This window comes from Macaca mulatta, chromosome 10 (genome assembly GCF_049350105.2).
Source record: "Macaca mulatta isolate MMU2019108-1 chromosome 10, T2T-MMU8v2.0, whole genome shotgun sequence".
In the NCBI taxonomy this organism is placed as follows: domain Eukaryota; kingdom Metazoa; phylum Chordata; class Mammalia; order Primates; family Cercopithecidae; genus Macaca; species Macaca mulatta.
The window spans coordinates 89,496,692-89,509,947 of record NC_133415.1 but is presented as its reverse complement, the minus strand read 5'-3'; the positions used below and the strand labels follow the sequence as shown (position 1 = coordinate 89,509,947).

Sequence of the window (13,256 nt, the reverse complement as noted above, 5' to 3'; positions counted from 1 at the left end):
TAGAACAGAAAACACTTCTGTCACCGAGAAAATTAGAAGGGTTTTAAGAGCTCTGGCCAGGAGCCAGGGAGGAACACCAGTGCATATTTCTTAGTGGAAGACCTAGGATTTTAAATTTTGTAATTCTTAGGTGCCTCCCTAAGTAGAAAAGGAGAGTTATGCGGTGGGATTCTTTTAAGAAGAGACCAGAGTTTCCCTACTTCCTGCCCCATTCATGAACTGCACCTTGACGCTTGTTTTGGAAATTTGCCTGTCATAAGAAGATGGGCATTAGAGTTGTATGGCAGCAGGAGTGGGAAGGTGGGCTCAAGCCAAGGCTTACGTCCCTGAGTGGCTGTCACCCATTCTAACATCCTGATGAGAACTTTCGTGCAGAAGTGTGGCTCCACTCTGGCTCCTTCAGCTCGCTATGCCGAGTGCCTACAAAGATAAAAATCAAACCAGCCTTCCCCAGGATCAAGGGAGAACCTCAGCAGGAGTGCTCTAGCTGGCAAGGCCCCAGAAAGGGCTGCATGGGCTGAGCTGGAGTCAGGAGTCATTTCAGTGCAGTGGGCCCTTTGTCTCCAAGAGTACTAATCCCCCTAATGGGGAAGCAGCAAGAGGGTGTGGTTAAATCTTAATGAAAGGTGGGACTGAAGGTAACACACTGATCAAAGACAATTCAGCCGGAGTCAGATTCTTTATCCTAGACCAGTGACTCTCAAGCTTAGGCATGGACCGTGGCTCATGCTTGTAATCCCAACACTTAGGGAGGCGGAGGCGGGAGGATCAATTGAGGCCGGGAGTTTGAGACCAGCCTGGGCAGCACAGTGAAACCTCATCTCTACAAAAAAAATTTAAAATTAGCCATGAGTGCTGGTGCACACCTGTAGTCCTAGCTACTCAAGGCTGAGAAGGGAAGATTACTTGAGCCTGGGTCAAGGCTGCACTGAGCTATGATTGTGCCACTGCATTCCATCCTGGGTGACAAAGCAAGACCCTGTTAAAGAAGAAATCAAGCCTGGGCATGCATTGGAATCACCTGGAAGCATGAAAACAGCTTGCCAGGCCTACCCCCAGAGTATGATTCCGTGGATCTGGGATGCAGCCTGAGAATTTGCATGTCTAACAAATTCCCGCTGAGGCTGCTGGTCTAGGGACCACACTTGGAGACCACTGTCCAGATACTGCTATTCAAAGTGTGGTCCCCAGACTGGCAACATGGGGTCACCTGGGAGCTTATTAGAAATGCAAAATATTGAACTCCGCCCCAGACCTTCTGAATCAGAGCCTGCAGTTTAACAAGATCTGCAGGTGATTCCTATGCACACTAAAGGTTGAGAAGGCACTGCTTCCCAAACTCGGCAGTCAAGGGAATCGCTTGGTTTAAAATTTAGATTCCTGGGCTCCCTGTCTGGTGACTTGGATTTAGAAGGTTTGGGAGATCCCAGAAATTACTACAATTAAGCCCGGTTGAGTGAGTGTTATGGTTAGGCCAGCATGGGAACTCCTGCTCATTTTCCTCAGTCCTGTGTTCCTTGGACAAGACCATGCCACAAAGCCAGAGAAAAACCTTTTGCTCCAGGATCATGACAAGGCAGCAGCTGCTCCCCTAGAAACAGGAACTCGGGGAAGGTGGCTCCTCCATGGTCTGTGATGCCGTCAGAGGAAACGGGTGGTTGTGAGAACCACAGAGTCTGCAGTCGGAGCTAGAGCTCCAAGGACCCCACGCCTGTGTCTCTGTGACAGAGCTCAGAGGGCCCTGGGCTTTCCTTCCCTGGCTCGGCTGTGCTTGGGAGGGTTCCCCAATCCAGAATCCCTCAGGAGCATGGGGCAGCTGATCTATCCCTGCTGTACAAACTGCTGACTGCAGACGGATGCTGAGCTACCCAAACCGACACCTAGCCTCTCCCTGAAGATCCTCCCAGGCTGAGAGTTCTGGGTGTCCTAGGACCAAGGACACTGGCAGACTTCCAGAAGGCCCCCAAAGCCCTAACCTGTCCAGCCAGAGCATGCCTCTCAGCAGAGCCGTCTTCCCAAGCCTTTGATGACAAACCAGTAAGTATGCTTGCTTTTGTTCTCGGATGGCCTAGAGCCAGGTGAGGAAGAATGATCTCCCCGGCTCAGACTGGGTCTGGGCTTTATTTGCTATTGGGAAAAAAACAGCTCAAGGAGAAGGGAGAGTGGCTGTAAAGAGGGGTGGTTTCTGGGGGTCCCAGAAGAACCAAGACCCACCTACTCCACCTTTGACTGCCTCTTGGAGCCTACGCTCTTCCCTGCAGCTTGTCTTCACGCCCGTCCTAGTCCCATCTCAGTTGCGCATTTGCTCTGTGACTTTGGGCCCCTCTCTGCGCTGCAGTGAGACTCCAAAGGCAGGAATGTGAGGGCTATCATCTCTCAAGACAGTTCAGCTGGAGAGCCTACAGTGAAATCTCACTCTCAAAAGGGTGATATTTCTCAGTTGAAAGAAAGGGAGAGATCTCCCTTTAACTCGATCCAAATTCATTATTATTTTTTGTTGAGTTGGGGTCTCGTTCTGTCACCCAGGCTGGAGTGCGGCGGCGTAATCATGACTATAGACTTGAACCCCTGGGCTCAAGTGTAGTGGTGCAGTCCTAGCTCATTGCACCCTTGAACTCCTGGGTTCAGGGGATCCTCCCACCTTAGCCTCCCAAGTAGCTGAGACTACAGGCATGTACCACCATACCCAGCTAATTTGTTATATTTTTGTAGAGATGGCGGGGCCGGGGGGAGGTCTCACTGTGTTGCCCAGGCTGGTCTCAAACTCCTGGCCTCAAGCAATCCTCCTGTCTCAGCCTCCTGAATTGCTGGGATTATAGGCATGAGCCACCATGCCTGGTCAAATCCATCACTCTTACACCCACCGCTGAAAAATGATCTTCAGAAGCGCAAAATACACATGACAGCAGGCCCAGCCCTTCACGAATGGGCTATGTGACCAGAAGCACAAGGTCGTCCTCTCAGGGAGTTGGTCACTGTATCTGAAATGGGGCCCAAGTGAGACATTGAAAAAAAAAAAAACAACCAATATTCTGGGCAGTGAGCTGATCTCCGCTGCCGTTGACTAACTTTTTCCTTTCACCCGATGCCTCCTGTCCTCCGGAAAGTGCCTGGCACATAGTAAGATTTTCAAAAATTTGTGTAGTTAATGATTAGATGCTGTCTTATAAAAGTTGTGGCTAATACTGCCTCCTCCTAGGCTGGCCTATCGCATGGTCTTTATTTTGCTCCCAGGGGCTTATTGGCCTTGACCTGACCAAGTCCTTGACCAGGTGAGGGGAGCTGCAGAGACTTTGGGGAGGCTTCCAGCCTGAGTACAGCTCCCCTGTCTCCGTCTGCCTTTGGGCCCAGCCCCCAGCTCCACCTGCGGCAGGAAGGAGTCTCTCGGTCTATTGCAGGTGGTGACTGTGGTCTTCCTGAAGGAGGGGAAAGGAAACTAAGCCTTACTGAGCACCCACTCTGTGCCGGACTCCTGCGACTCTCCCCACAGCCCTGTGGCGCCTGTGGTGCACCTCATTCACAGATGAGATGCAGGAAGCTTGCATGCTTTGCCTGAGGCCACACAGCTCCAACCAGGTTCAAGGGGGCACTCACGCTACCCAAGCCAGAGGTTCTCTCCCTGGGGTTTCCTGGTCTTGGGTTTGTAAAATTCCTCCTCAGGAGGATCGTTTGAGCCCAGGAGTTCAAGACCAGCCTGGGCAACACAGCAAGACCCCAATAATGTAAAACAAAACCAAAAAACCTCCTCAAGAACAGCAGCACCGGCCGGGCGCGGTGGCTCAAGCCTGTAATCCCAGCACTTTGGGAGGCCGAGACGGGCGGATCACGACGTCAGGAGTTTGAGACCATCCTGGCTAACACGGTGGAACCCCGTCTCTACTAAAAAATACAAAAAAAAACTAGCCGGGCGAGGTGGTGGGCGCCTGTAGTCCCAGCTACTCGGGAGGCTGAGGCAGGAGAATGGCGTAAAAACCCGGGAGGCGGAGCTTGCAATGAGCTGAGATCCGGCCACTGCACTCCAGCCTGGGCGACACAGCGAGACTCCGTCTCAAAAAAAAAGAAAAAAAAAAAAAAAAAAAAAAAGAACAGCAGCACCATTTCAGTGTACCCAGGCTGCAGGATCCTAAAACTCTGAGCAGGAAGTGGCTGTCAGGACTCATTTCCATGCCACATGCCCATTCTGTGTTCAAGAGCTCCCTTCCAGATGAATGCTGAACTCCCCATAGGGAGGCAGCAGCAAGCAGGTATTGGGTGTTTGTTTGTTTGTTTTGCAGCAGGGCGGGTACAGAGTCTCGCTCTGTCACGCAGGCTGCTGTGCAGTGGCACAGTCTCGGCTCACTGCAGCCCCTGCCTCCCAGGTTCAAGCAATTCTTTTGCCTCAGCCTCTCAAGTAGCTGGGATTACAGGCACCCACCACCACACCCGGCTCATTTTTGTATTTTTAGTAAAGACAGGGTTTCACCATGTTGGCCAGGCTGGTCTCAAACTCCTGACCTCATGTGATCTGCTCGCCTCAGCCTCCCAAAGTGCTGGGGATTACAGGAGTGAGCCACCGCACCCGGCCCAGGTATTGTTATTCCCATGTCAATGACATGAGGCTGAAGAACAGAGAGGCTGTTCCATCCGCTAAGGTAGGATCTTTACTCCCCAGACAGGACTGGCCCAGGAGGCCACAGAAATCACTCCATGATGTTGATGGACACCCGTCCTCATCCAGGAAGGAGCCCACTCTGTCACCACCCCATTCAGTGAGCTCCTCCAGAGTAAGGAGCATGGGTTCCCCTCCAGGGACTGCCAGCCCTTGGCAGGTGCCTGACACAGAGCAGGAACTCCATGAATACCAGCTGAACTGGGCCAAATGTGTAATTGTGCCTTGTCCCTACTGAAAAGAATGAAACCATCTGAAAAGAAATACAAAGCTCTGCCTCCCACTCCCCAAACACTTTAATATAGTGTTTGGAAAAGTCAGCACTACCCTGGAAATCTGGGGATTTAAACTATTCTAAGGATAAGACACCTGTCCGAAGAGCTAACGGTCTCATTTAGTTCATGTGTGCTGAGTGCTTCCCTAAATGCTGAGTAATAGGCAAACAAAAGAAGTTCTTGTCCTGATGCAGTTACAGGATAGTGGCAGATTAAAGAAGTGAACTCTAAAATGAATGACGAAAACTTCCCAAGAGGCTGGGTCCCATGGCTCACACCTGTAATCCCAGGACTTTGGGAAGCTGAGGTGGGAGGATTGATGGAGCCCAGGAGTTCAAGAACAGCCTGGGTGGCCGGGCGCGGTGGCTCAAGCCTGTAATCCCAGCACTTTGGGAGGCCGAGACGGGCGGATCACGAGGTCAGGAGATCGAGACCATCCTGGCTAACACGGTGAAACCCCGTCTCTACTAAAAAAGATACAAAAAATTAGCCGGGCGAGGTGGCGGGCACCTGTAGTCCCAGCTACTCGGGAGGCTGAGGCAGGAGAATGGCGTGAACCCGGGAGGCGGAGCCTGCAGTGAGTTGAGATCGCGCCACTGCACTCCAGCCTGGGCTACAGAGCAAGACTCCGTCTCAAAAAAAAAAAAAAAAAAAAAAAAAAAGAACAGCCTGGGCAAAAAGGCGAGAGCCCATAACTTAAAAAAAAGAAAAAGGGCCGGGCGCAGTGGCTCATGCCTATAATCCCAGCACTTTGGGAGGCCGAGGTGGGCGGATCACCTGAGGTCGGGAATTCGAGACCACCCTGACCAATATGGAGAAACCCTGTCTCTACTAAAAATACAAAATTAGGCCGGGCGCGGTGGCTCAAGCCTGTAATCCCAGCACTTTGGGAGGCCGAGACGGGCGGATCACGAGGCCAGGAGATCGAGAGACGATCCCGGCTAACACGGTGAAACCCCGTCTCTACTAAAAAATACAAAAAAACTAGCCGGGCGAGGTGGCGGGCGCCTGTAGTCCCAGCTACTCGGGAGGCTGAGGCAGGAGAACGGCGTAAACCCGGGAGGCGGAGCTTGCAGTGAGCTGAGATCCGGCCACTGCACTCCAGCCTGGGTGACAGAGCAAGACTCCGTCTCAAAAAAAAAAATAAAAAAAATAAAAAAATAAAAATACAAAATTGGCCGGATGTGGTGGCGCATGCCTGTAATCCCAGCTACTCGGGAGGCTGAGGAAGGAGAATCACTTGAAGCCAGGAGGCGGGGGTTGTGGTGAGCCGAGATCGCGCTATTGCACTCCAGCTTGGGCAACAAGAGTAAAACTCTGTCTCAAAAAAAAAAAAAAAAAAAAAACTTGCAAAGAGGCTGGGTGTGGTGGCTAATGCCTGTGATCCCAGCTACTTGGGAGGCTGAGGTGGGAGGATCCCCTGAACCCAGGAGTTCAAGGGTGCAATGAGCTAGGACTGCACCACTACACTCTAGCCTGGGTGACGGAGCGAGACCTCCTGGGGAGGCTCCCAGGAGAGGCCTCTGATGAAGTGACATTCAGGACGTGGTAAAGGAAACAGGGGGCTGGCCAGGGTTTTCATGTGCGTTATCTCTCGGACCTGTATGTTGAGTGTTGTTATCCCCATTTTTCAGATGAGGAAAGGAGGCACAGAGAGGGGAAGTGGCTCAACAGTCAGTCCCCCGAAGCCTTGCAAGTCATCACTGCATCATACAACCCCTGGTACTTTTTTTTTTTTTTTGAGACAGCATCTCACTCTGTTGCCCAGGCTGGAGTGTAATAGTATGATCTTGGCTCACTGTGAACTCCACCTCCCAAGCTCAAGCAATCCTCCTGCCCTCCCACCTCAGCCTCCCGAATAGCTGGAATTACAGGTGTGCACCACCACAGCCGGCTAACTTTTGTGGTTTCTTTTATAGAGACTAGATTTCGCCATGCTGGCCAGGCTGGTCTGGAACTCATAAGCTCAAGCAATCTACCCTCCTCAGCCTCTTAAAGTGCTGGGATTAAGTACTCGGCCTCTTAAAGTACAGGGCCTGGTGGCTCACGCCTGTAATCCCAGCAACTCAGGAGGCTGAGACAGGTACTCTTACTGTGACACCAATAAGTGTATCTGTGTCACCGTGGCTTGCTGTGACACCATCTCTCACGCCTGCTTAGATCCCCCTTGCAGACCTCTTTTTTTTTTTTTTTTTTTTTTGAGAGGGAGTCTCGCTCTGTCACCTAGGCTGGAGTGCAGTGACTTGATCTGGGCTCATTGCAACCTCTGTCTCCCAGGTTCAAGCAATTCTATCTCAGCCTCCCTCCTGAGTAGCTGGGACTATAGGCACATGCCACCACACCCACCTAATCTTTGTATTTTTAGTAGAGATGAGGTTTCACCATACTGGTCAGGCTGGTCTTGAACTCCTGACCTCAGGTCATGCACCTGCCTCAGCCTTCCAAAGTGCTGGGATTACAGGCATGAACCACCACACCCAGCCCTCCTTGCAGACCTCTGACCCAAGCCACAGGTCCTGGTATGCCTGGAGGGAGCTCACTGTCCTGTCATTGTCCCCTCCCACCCATAGCAGAGTGTGATCCCTGGTCAGAGAAAGGGTTCTAAGTGAGCCGTAGGAAGTCAAAGGAGTGATCAACAAAGGCTAGGGGCTGGGAAGGCTTCCTGGGGAAGGAAGAATAGGATCCAAACAGGACTGACGGAGAGGAGAGGGCATAACTGCCCATGGGAGGGACCTAAGCAGAGGCCCAGAAAGAAAAAGTTGAGCCTGTTGCGGCATAAAAAAGATGAGATGTGGAGAAAACAGCGTCCAATGTGCAGGAAGCCTTCAGGGGCTGGAGCCTGGCCCCACAGGAGGGAGGTCATTCACATGCTCTGTGAGGAGATAGCCAGGGTCGATCTGGGGAGGGAGAGTTATCTGAGATTGGGCCAGAAGCCTCGGCTCTGTCCCCATCACTGTGTCTCTTTCAGATTTCCGTCGATGATGTGCTTCTGAGTGCTTTGCTGAGGAACAATGGGAAGTCTGCCCAGCAGAAGAAAATCCCTGCCAAGCCCAAGCTTGAGTCCCTCTGTCCAAGGCCAGGGACCTGTGACCACGGAAGCAGGCAAGCCTCGGGGCCTGTGACAGCCAGGCCCTTCCCACACAGTACTAGACTTCACTGCCTCTGTGGGCCTTCCTAGCCAGCAGCTCCAACACAGCATAAGCACCACTGAGGTCCTGCTGCATACCAGGCCCTGCCTACTGAGCCATACAGCAGGGTCCTACTGCTCCTATAGAGCCCAACTTAGCAGTAATAGTAAACAATGGGGTAAATGAGAAAATAGGAGAAAGCAATAGGCACTGACCAGAATATTAAACCAGGAGGCATGATAGACCCCCAGGCATTTCCCAAGGCTTCCCTCCTTCTCAACAAGTTGTTTATCCAAACACCGAGCTAGCCAGCCCCACCTCTGCAGCCCCCTAGAGCTGCACTGTCCATTGCAGTAGCCACCAGCCACACGCAACTGCTTAAATTTAAAATTTTAGGCCGGGGTCGGTCACAGTGGTTCATGCCTGTAATCCCGCACTTTGGGAGGCCAAGGCAGGCAGATCACCTGAGGTCAGGAGTTCAAGACCAGCGTGGCCAACATGGTAAAACCCTGTCTCTACTAAAAATACAAAAATTAGCCGGTCATGGTGGCAGGCACCTGTAATCCCAGCTACTTAGGAGGCTTAGGCAAGAGAATCACTTGAACCCGGGAGGCAGAGGTTGCAGTGAGTCGAGATCATGCCACTCCAGCCTAGGCAACAGAGTGAGAATCTGTCTCACAAAAAAAAAAAAAAAAAAAAAAAAAAAAAAAGTCTTAAATCACCCCAGCCACATTTATTTTAAGTAAGTGCTTGATAGCACATGTAGCGAGCGACCACCTTGTTAGACAGCACAGAATTACAGAACATTTCTATTATTGTAGAAAGTTCTGCTATACTGTTCTAGTGGACCTGACAGGTACTGTGAAATTACCTGAAGTGACATTAGGGCTGTCTTTTTTATTTTTGTGCCTTTTTTTTTTTTTTTAAATGCATGATCTTGCTCTGTCACCCAGGCTGGAGTGCAGTGGTGTGATCATGGCTTTCTGCATCTCGAACCTCTCAGGCTCAAGCGATCCTCCTACCTCAGCCTCCCAAGTAGCTGGGACTACGGGCACATGCCACCATGCCTGGCTCCATTTTAAATGTTTTTGTAGAGATGGAGTCTCCCTATGTTGCCCAGGCTGGTCTTGAACTCTTGGGGTCAAGTGATGCTCCTGCCTTGGCCTCCCAAAGTGCTGAGATTTCAGGCATGAGCCACCACGCCTGGCCCTTGCCAGGACTGTCTTAATGGTAGAAAAATAGCATAGACAATGCATATCCTGAGTCTATCACCATGATTTTCTAATATAGTCTTGACTAAAACTCGCAGTTTCTAGGACAGTTGAACAATAAAAATATCCTAGCAATTCTGGTATTTTGATGTTGGAACTATGGCCCCAGGTCTATTTCTTGTTCCCCCAAACAGGCCACAAATCCTTTCTCAAGTCACACCTTGATTGGGATTTCAATAATGTATTAGGGTTCTCCAGAGAAATAGAACCAATACGTGATGTGTGGGGGGATGTGTGTGTGTGTGTGTGTGTGTATATATAGAGATTTTGTTTTGAGGAGCTGGCTCACACGATTGTGGAGGCTATAAGTCTGAAATCAGCAAGGCAGACTGGAGACCCAGGGAAGAGCTGATGCTGTGGTCCTGAGTGCGACCACAGTCTGGAGGCAGAATTCCCTCTTCCTCAAAGGACGTCAGTCTTGTTCTTTTATGACCTTCAGCTGATTGCATGAGGCCCACTCACATTATGGAGGGTCATCTGCATTACTCAGTCTACTGACTTAAATTCAATCTCGGCTGAGCGCAGTGGCTCACGCCTGTAATCCCAGCACTTTGAGAGGCCGAGGTGCGTGGATCACCTGAGGTTGGGAGTTTGAGACCAGCCTGACCAACATGGTGAAACCCCATCTCTACCAAAAATACAAAATTAGCCAAGCATGGTGGCGCACACCTGTAATCCCAGCTACTTGGGAGGCTGAGGCAGGAGAATCACTTGAACCTGGGAGGCAGAGGTTGCAGTGAGCCAAGATCACACCACTGCACCTGCACTCCAGCCTGGGCAACAAGAGCGAAACTTCGTCTCAAAAAAATAAATAAATTCAATCTCATTCACAGCAACATCTAGACTGGTATTTGACCACATATCTGGGTTGTGTGGCCTAGCCACAATGACACATAAAATCAACTAGCACAGATAACAAGATCACACTACTTCACGGAGTATTTCCTCGCTCCCCTGGACAGAGCCTAGGGACATGTGCCTTATATGGCTTTTGTGCAAGTTTTGCTACTGGGACTTTAGTTAAATCACCTAAATTGGCTAGGGGTGGTGGCTCATGCCTGTAAATCCCAGCACTTTGGGAGGCTGAGGCAGGTGGATGACCTGAGCTCGGGAATTTGAGACCAGCTCAACCAATATGGTAAAACCCTGTCTCTACTAAAAATACAAAAGTTAGCCAAGCATGGTGGCATGTACCTGTAGTCCCAGCTACTCTGGAGGCTGAGACAGGAGAATTTCTTAAACCTGGGAGGCGGAGGTTGCAGTGAGCTGAGATCGCACCACTGCACTCCAGCCTGGGGGACAGAGCAAGACTCTGTCTCAAAAACAAAACAAAACAAAACAATACATCGCCTAAATTCCCCATCTCAAGTTTTTCATTTGTAATGTAGAATTCTCCTCAACCATGTGATAATTAAAGATGTGAAAATCTTAGCACACTGTTTTATGGAGCTGACTAAAAAAAGCAAACTTCAGGCCAGGTGTGGTGGCTCATGCCTGTAATCCCAGCACTTTAAGAGGCCAAGGAGGGCAGATCATGAGGTCAGGAATTCGAGACCAACCTGGCCAACATAGTGAAACTCCATCTCTACTAAAAATACAAAAAGTTAGCTATGCGTGGTGGTGGGTACCTGTAATCCCAGCTACTTGGGAGGCTGAGGCAGGAGAATTGCTTGAACCCAGGAGGTGGAGGTTGCAGTGAGCCAAGATCATGCCATTGCAGTCCAGCCCGGGTGACAGTGTGAGACTCTGTCTCAAAAAAAAAAAAAAAAGAGGCCGAGGCAGGCAGACCTGAGGTCAAGAGTTTGAGACCAGCCTGGACAACATGGAGAAACCTGTCTCTACTAAAAGTACAAAAAAAACTAGCCAGGCATGGTGGTATGTGCCTGTAATCCCAGCTACTCAGGAGGCTGAGGGAGGAGAATCGCTTGAACCTGGGAAGTCAAGATTGCAGTGAGCCTAGATCATGCCACTGCACTCCAGCCTCGGTGACAGAGTGGGACTATCTCAAAAGAAAAAAAGCAAACTTCACAGACTATGAGCCTACATTGAAGAAATAACATCACTGTGCCTACAAATATGTAGCAAAGTTTATAGCTGGACATTTCAAACAAGAGTACTGGGTTCAAAACGATTAAAACCTTAGAGGTAGGCTGGGCACAGTGGTTCAATTCTGTAATCCCAGCACTCTGGGAGGCTGAGGCGGGCAGATCACGAGGTCAGGAGTTCGAGACCAGCCTGACTAACATGGTGAACCCTCATCTCTACTAAAAATACAAAAAGTAGCCAAGCGTGGTGGTGGGTGCCTGTAATCCCAGCTACTCAGGAGGCTGAGGTAGGAGAATCGCTTGAACCTGGAAGGCGGAGGTTGCAGTGAACCACGATTGCAAAGCGAGACTCCGTCTCAAAAAAAAAAACATGCCTTAGAGGTAGATCTTGACTAATAGAACAAGGGTCACCTCACTCCTATTTCAGTTACAGAAAATGCTGACAAGCAAACACTGATGAGCCAAGACAATTCCGAGCAGATTTACTTACCTCAAAGAAAAATTATTTAGAATTGTGAGTAAATTCTGCCAACCAAGCTATTAATCTGTCACTGCAGTAAAACAGATTGAAGCACATTTTTTTCTTTTTTTTTTTTGGAGACGGAACCTTGCTCTGTCGCCCACGCTGGAGTGCAGTGGCGCAATGTTGGCTCACCGCAACCTCCGCCTCTCCTGTCTCAGCCTCCTGAGTAGCTGGGATTACAGGTGCCCGCCACCACGCCCAGCTAATTTTTGTATTTTTATTAGAGACGGGGTTTCTCCATGTGGGCCAGGCTGGTCTGGAACTTCCGACCTCGGGCTATCTGCCCGCCTCGGCCTCCCAAAGTGCTGGAATTACAGGCGTGAGTCACCACGGCCGGTCAGTCTTGCAACCTTTTTTTTTTTTTTTTCATTTTGAGATGGAGTTTAGCTCTTGTTGCCCAGGCTGGAGTGCAATGGTGTGATCTTGGCTCACTGCAACCTCTGTCTCCCAGGTTCAAGTGATTCTCCTGCCTCAGCCTCTCAAGTAGCTGGGATTACAGGCATGCGCCACCACACCGGGCTAATTTTGTATTTTTAGTAGAGATGAGGTTTTACCATGTTGGTCATGCTGGGCTCAAACTCCCAACCTCAGGTGATCCACGTGCCTCGGCCTCCCAAAGTGCTGAGATTGCAGGCGTGAGCCCCTGCGCCCGGCCTCTTGCAACCACTTTAAATCTACCACATGCCAGGCCTTGTGACAGGACCTGGGGACACAGAAGTAGACAAGACAGGCACAGTCCATGCCTTCAGGGACAGTTGAGCCCCAGGGACAGGTGCTAAACCAATCACCAACTAGAACTTAGATTTTGGTGGCAGTATGTTTTAAGGGATTCTGACCAAGAGTGTGTGCAGAAGTGGCTGGTCAGGGAAGGCTTCCTGGAAGAAGGGACGTTTCGGTTGGGAAATGGATGAAGGTAAGTCAGCCAGGCAGAGTGAGGCCATTCAGGGGGACAGTGTAGTGTATGCAGCTGGGTGGCTGCCCCCAGGGGTGCAAGGCCAGGGCTTCCAGGAGGGAAAGGGGCCCTCCCAGGCCACATTTTCCCATTCTCATCAGAGAGCACCTGTCACAAGATGTGCATCATTTGTCCAAGCATCAGACATTTCCCTGCACTGTGGAATGGCCAGGCCTTATGCTGCAAAGACCTCAGAGGAGAGACCCCTGGGGAGCTCTCCAGGCTAGGTTCACTGCAGGGGTCTCCACATGTGTCTGGGAGGATGTGGAGGAACTAGTCCATTTCCAGAATCAGCCTCACTCTTCCCATGCCCACTTGGAGCACAGGCCCTTCAGCCCCCACGGCGCCCCCACCCAACCCCCACATCCTTGTCTGCTCGTTTGCGTCCCCTGCCCCACTTCCTGGGGTCCCAGC

The 13,256-nt window shown here is 50.7% G+C and overlaps 1 protein-coding gene across 3 annotated transcripts in view; it reads left to right on the top strand.

Annotated features, from left to right (window-relative positions):
- The first annotated feature begins 1,463 nt into the window (after nt 1-1,463).
- The window catches only part of SLA2 (Src like adaptor 2), a 38,105-nt gene continuing 26,312 nt past the window's right edge, over nt 1,464-13,256 (top strand). The window contains exons 1-3 of one of the 3 annotated variants that reach the window (XM_028827245.2): nt 1,645-2,037; nt 6,558-6,645; nt 7,892-8,025. In XM_028827245.2, coding sequence (XP_028683078.1) covers nt 7,935-8,025 — 91 coding nt within the window. In that variant the 5' untranslated portion in view covers nt 1,645-2,037; nt 6,558-6,645; nt 7,892-7,934. 3 annotated transcript variants of the gene reach the window in all.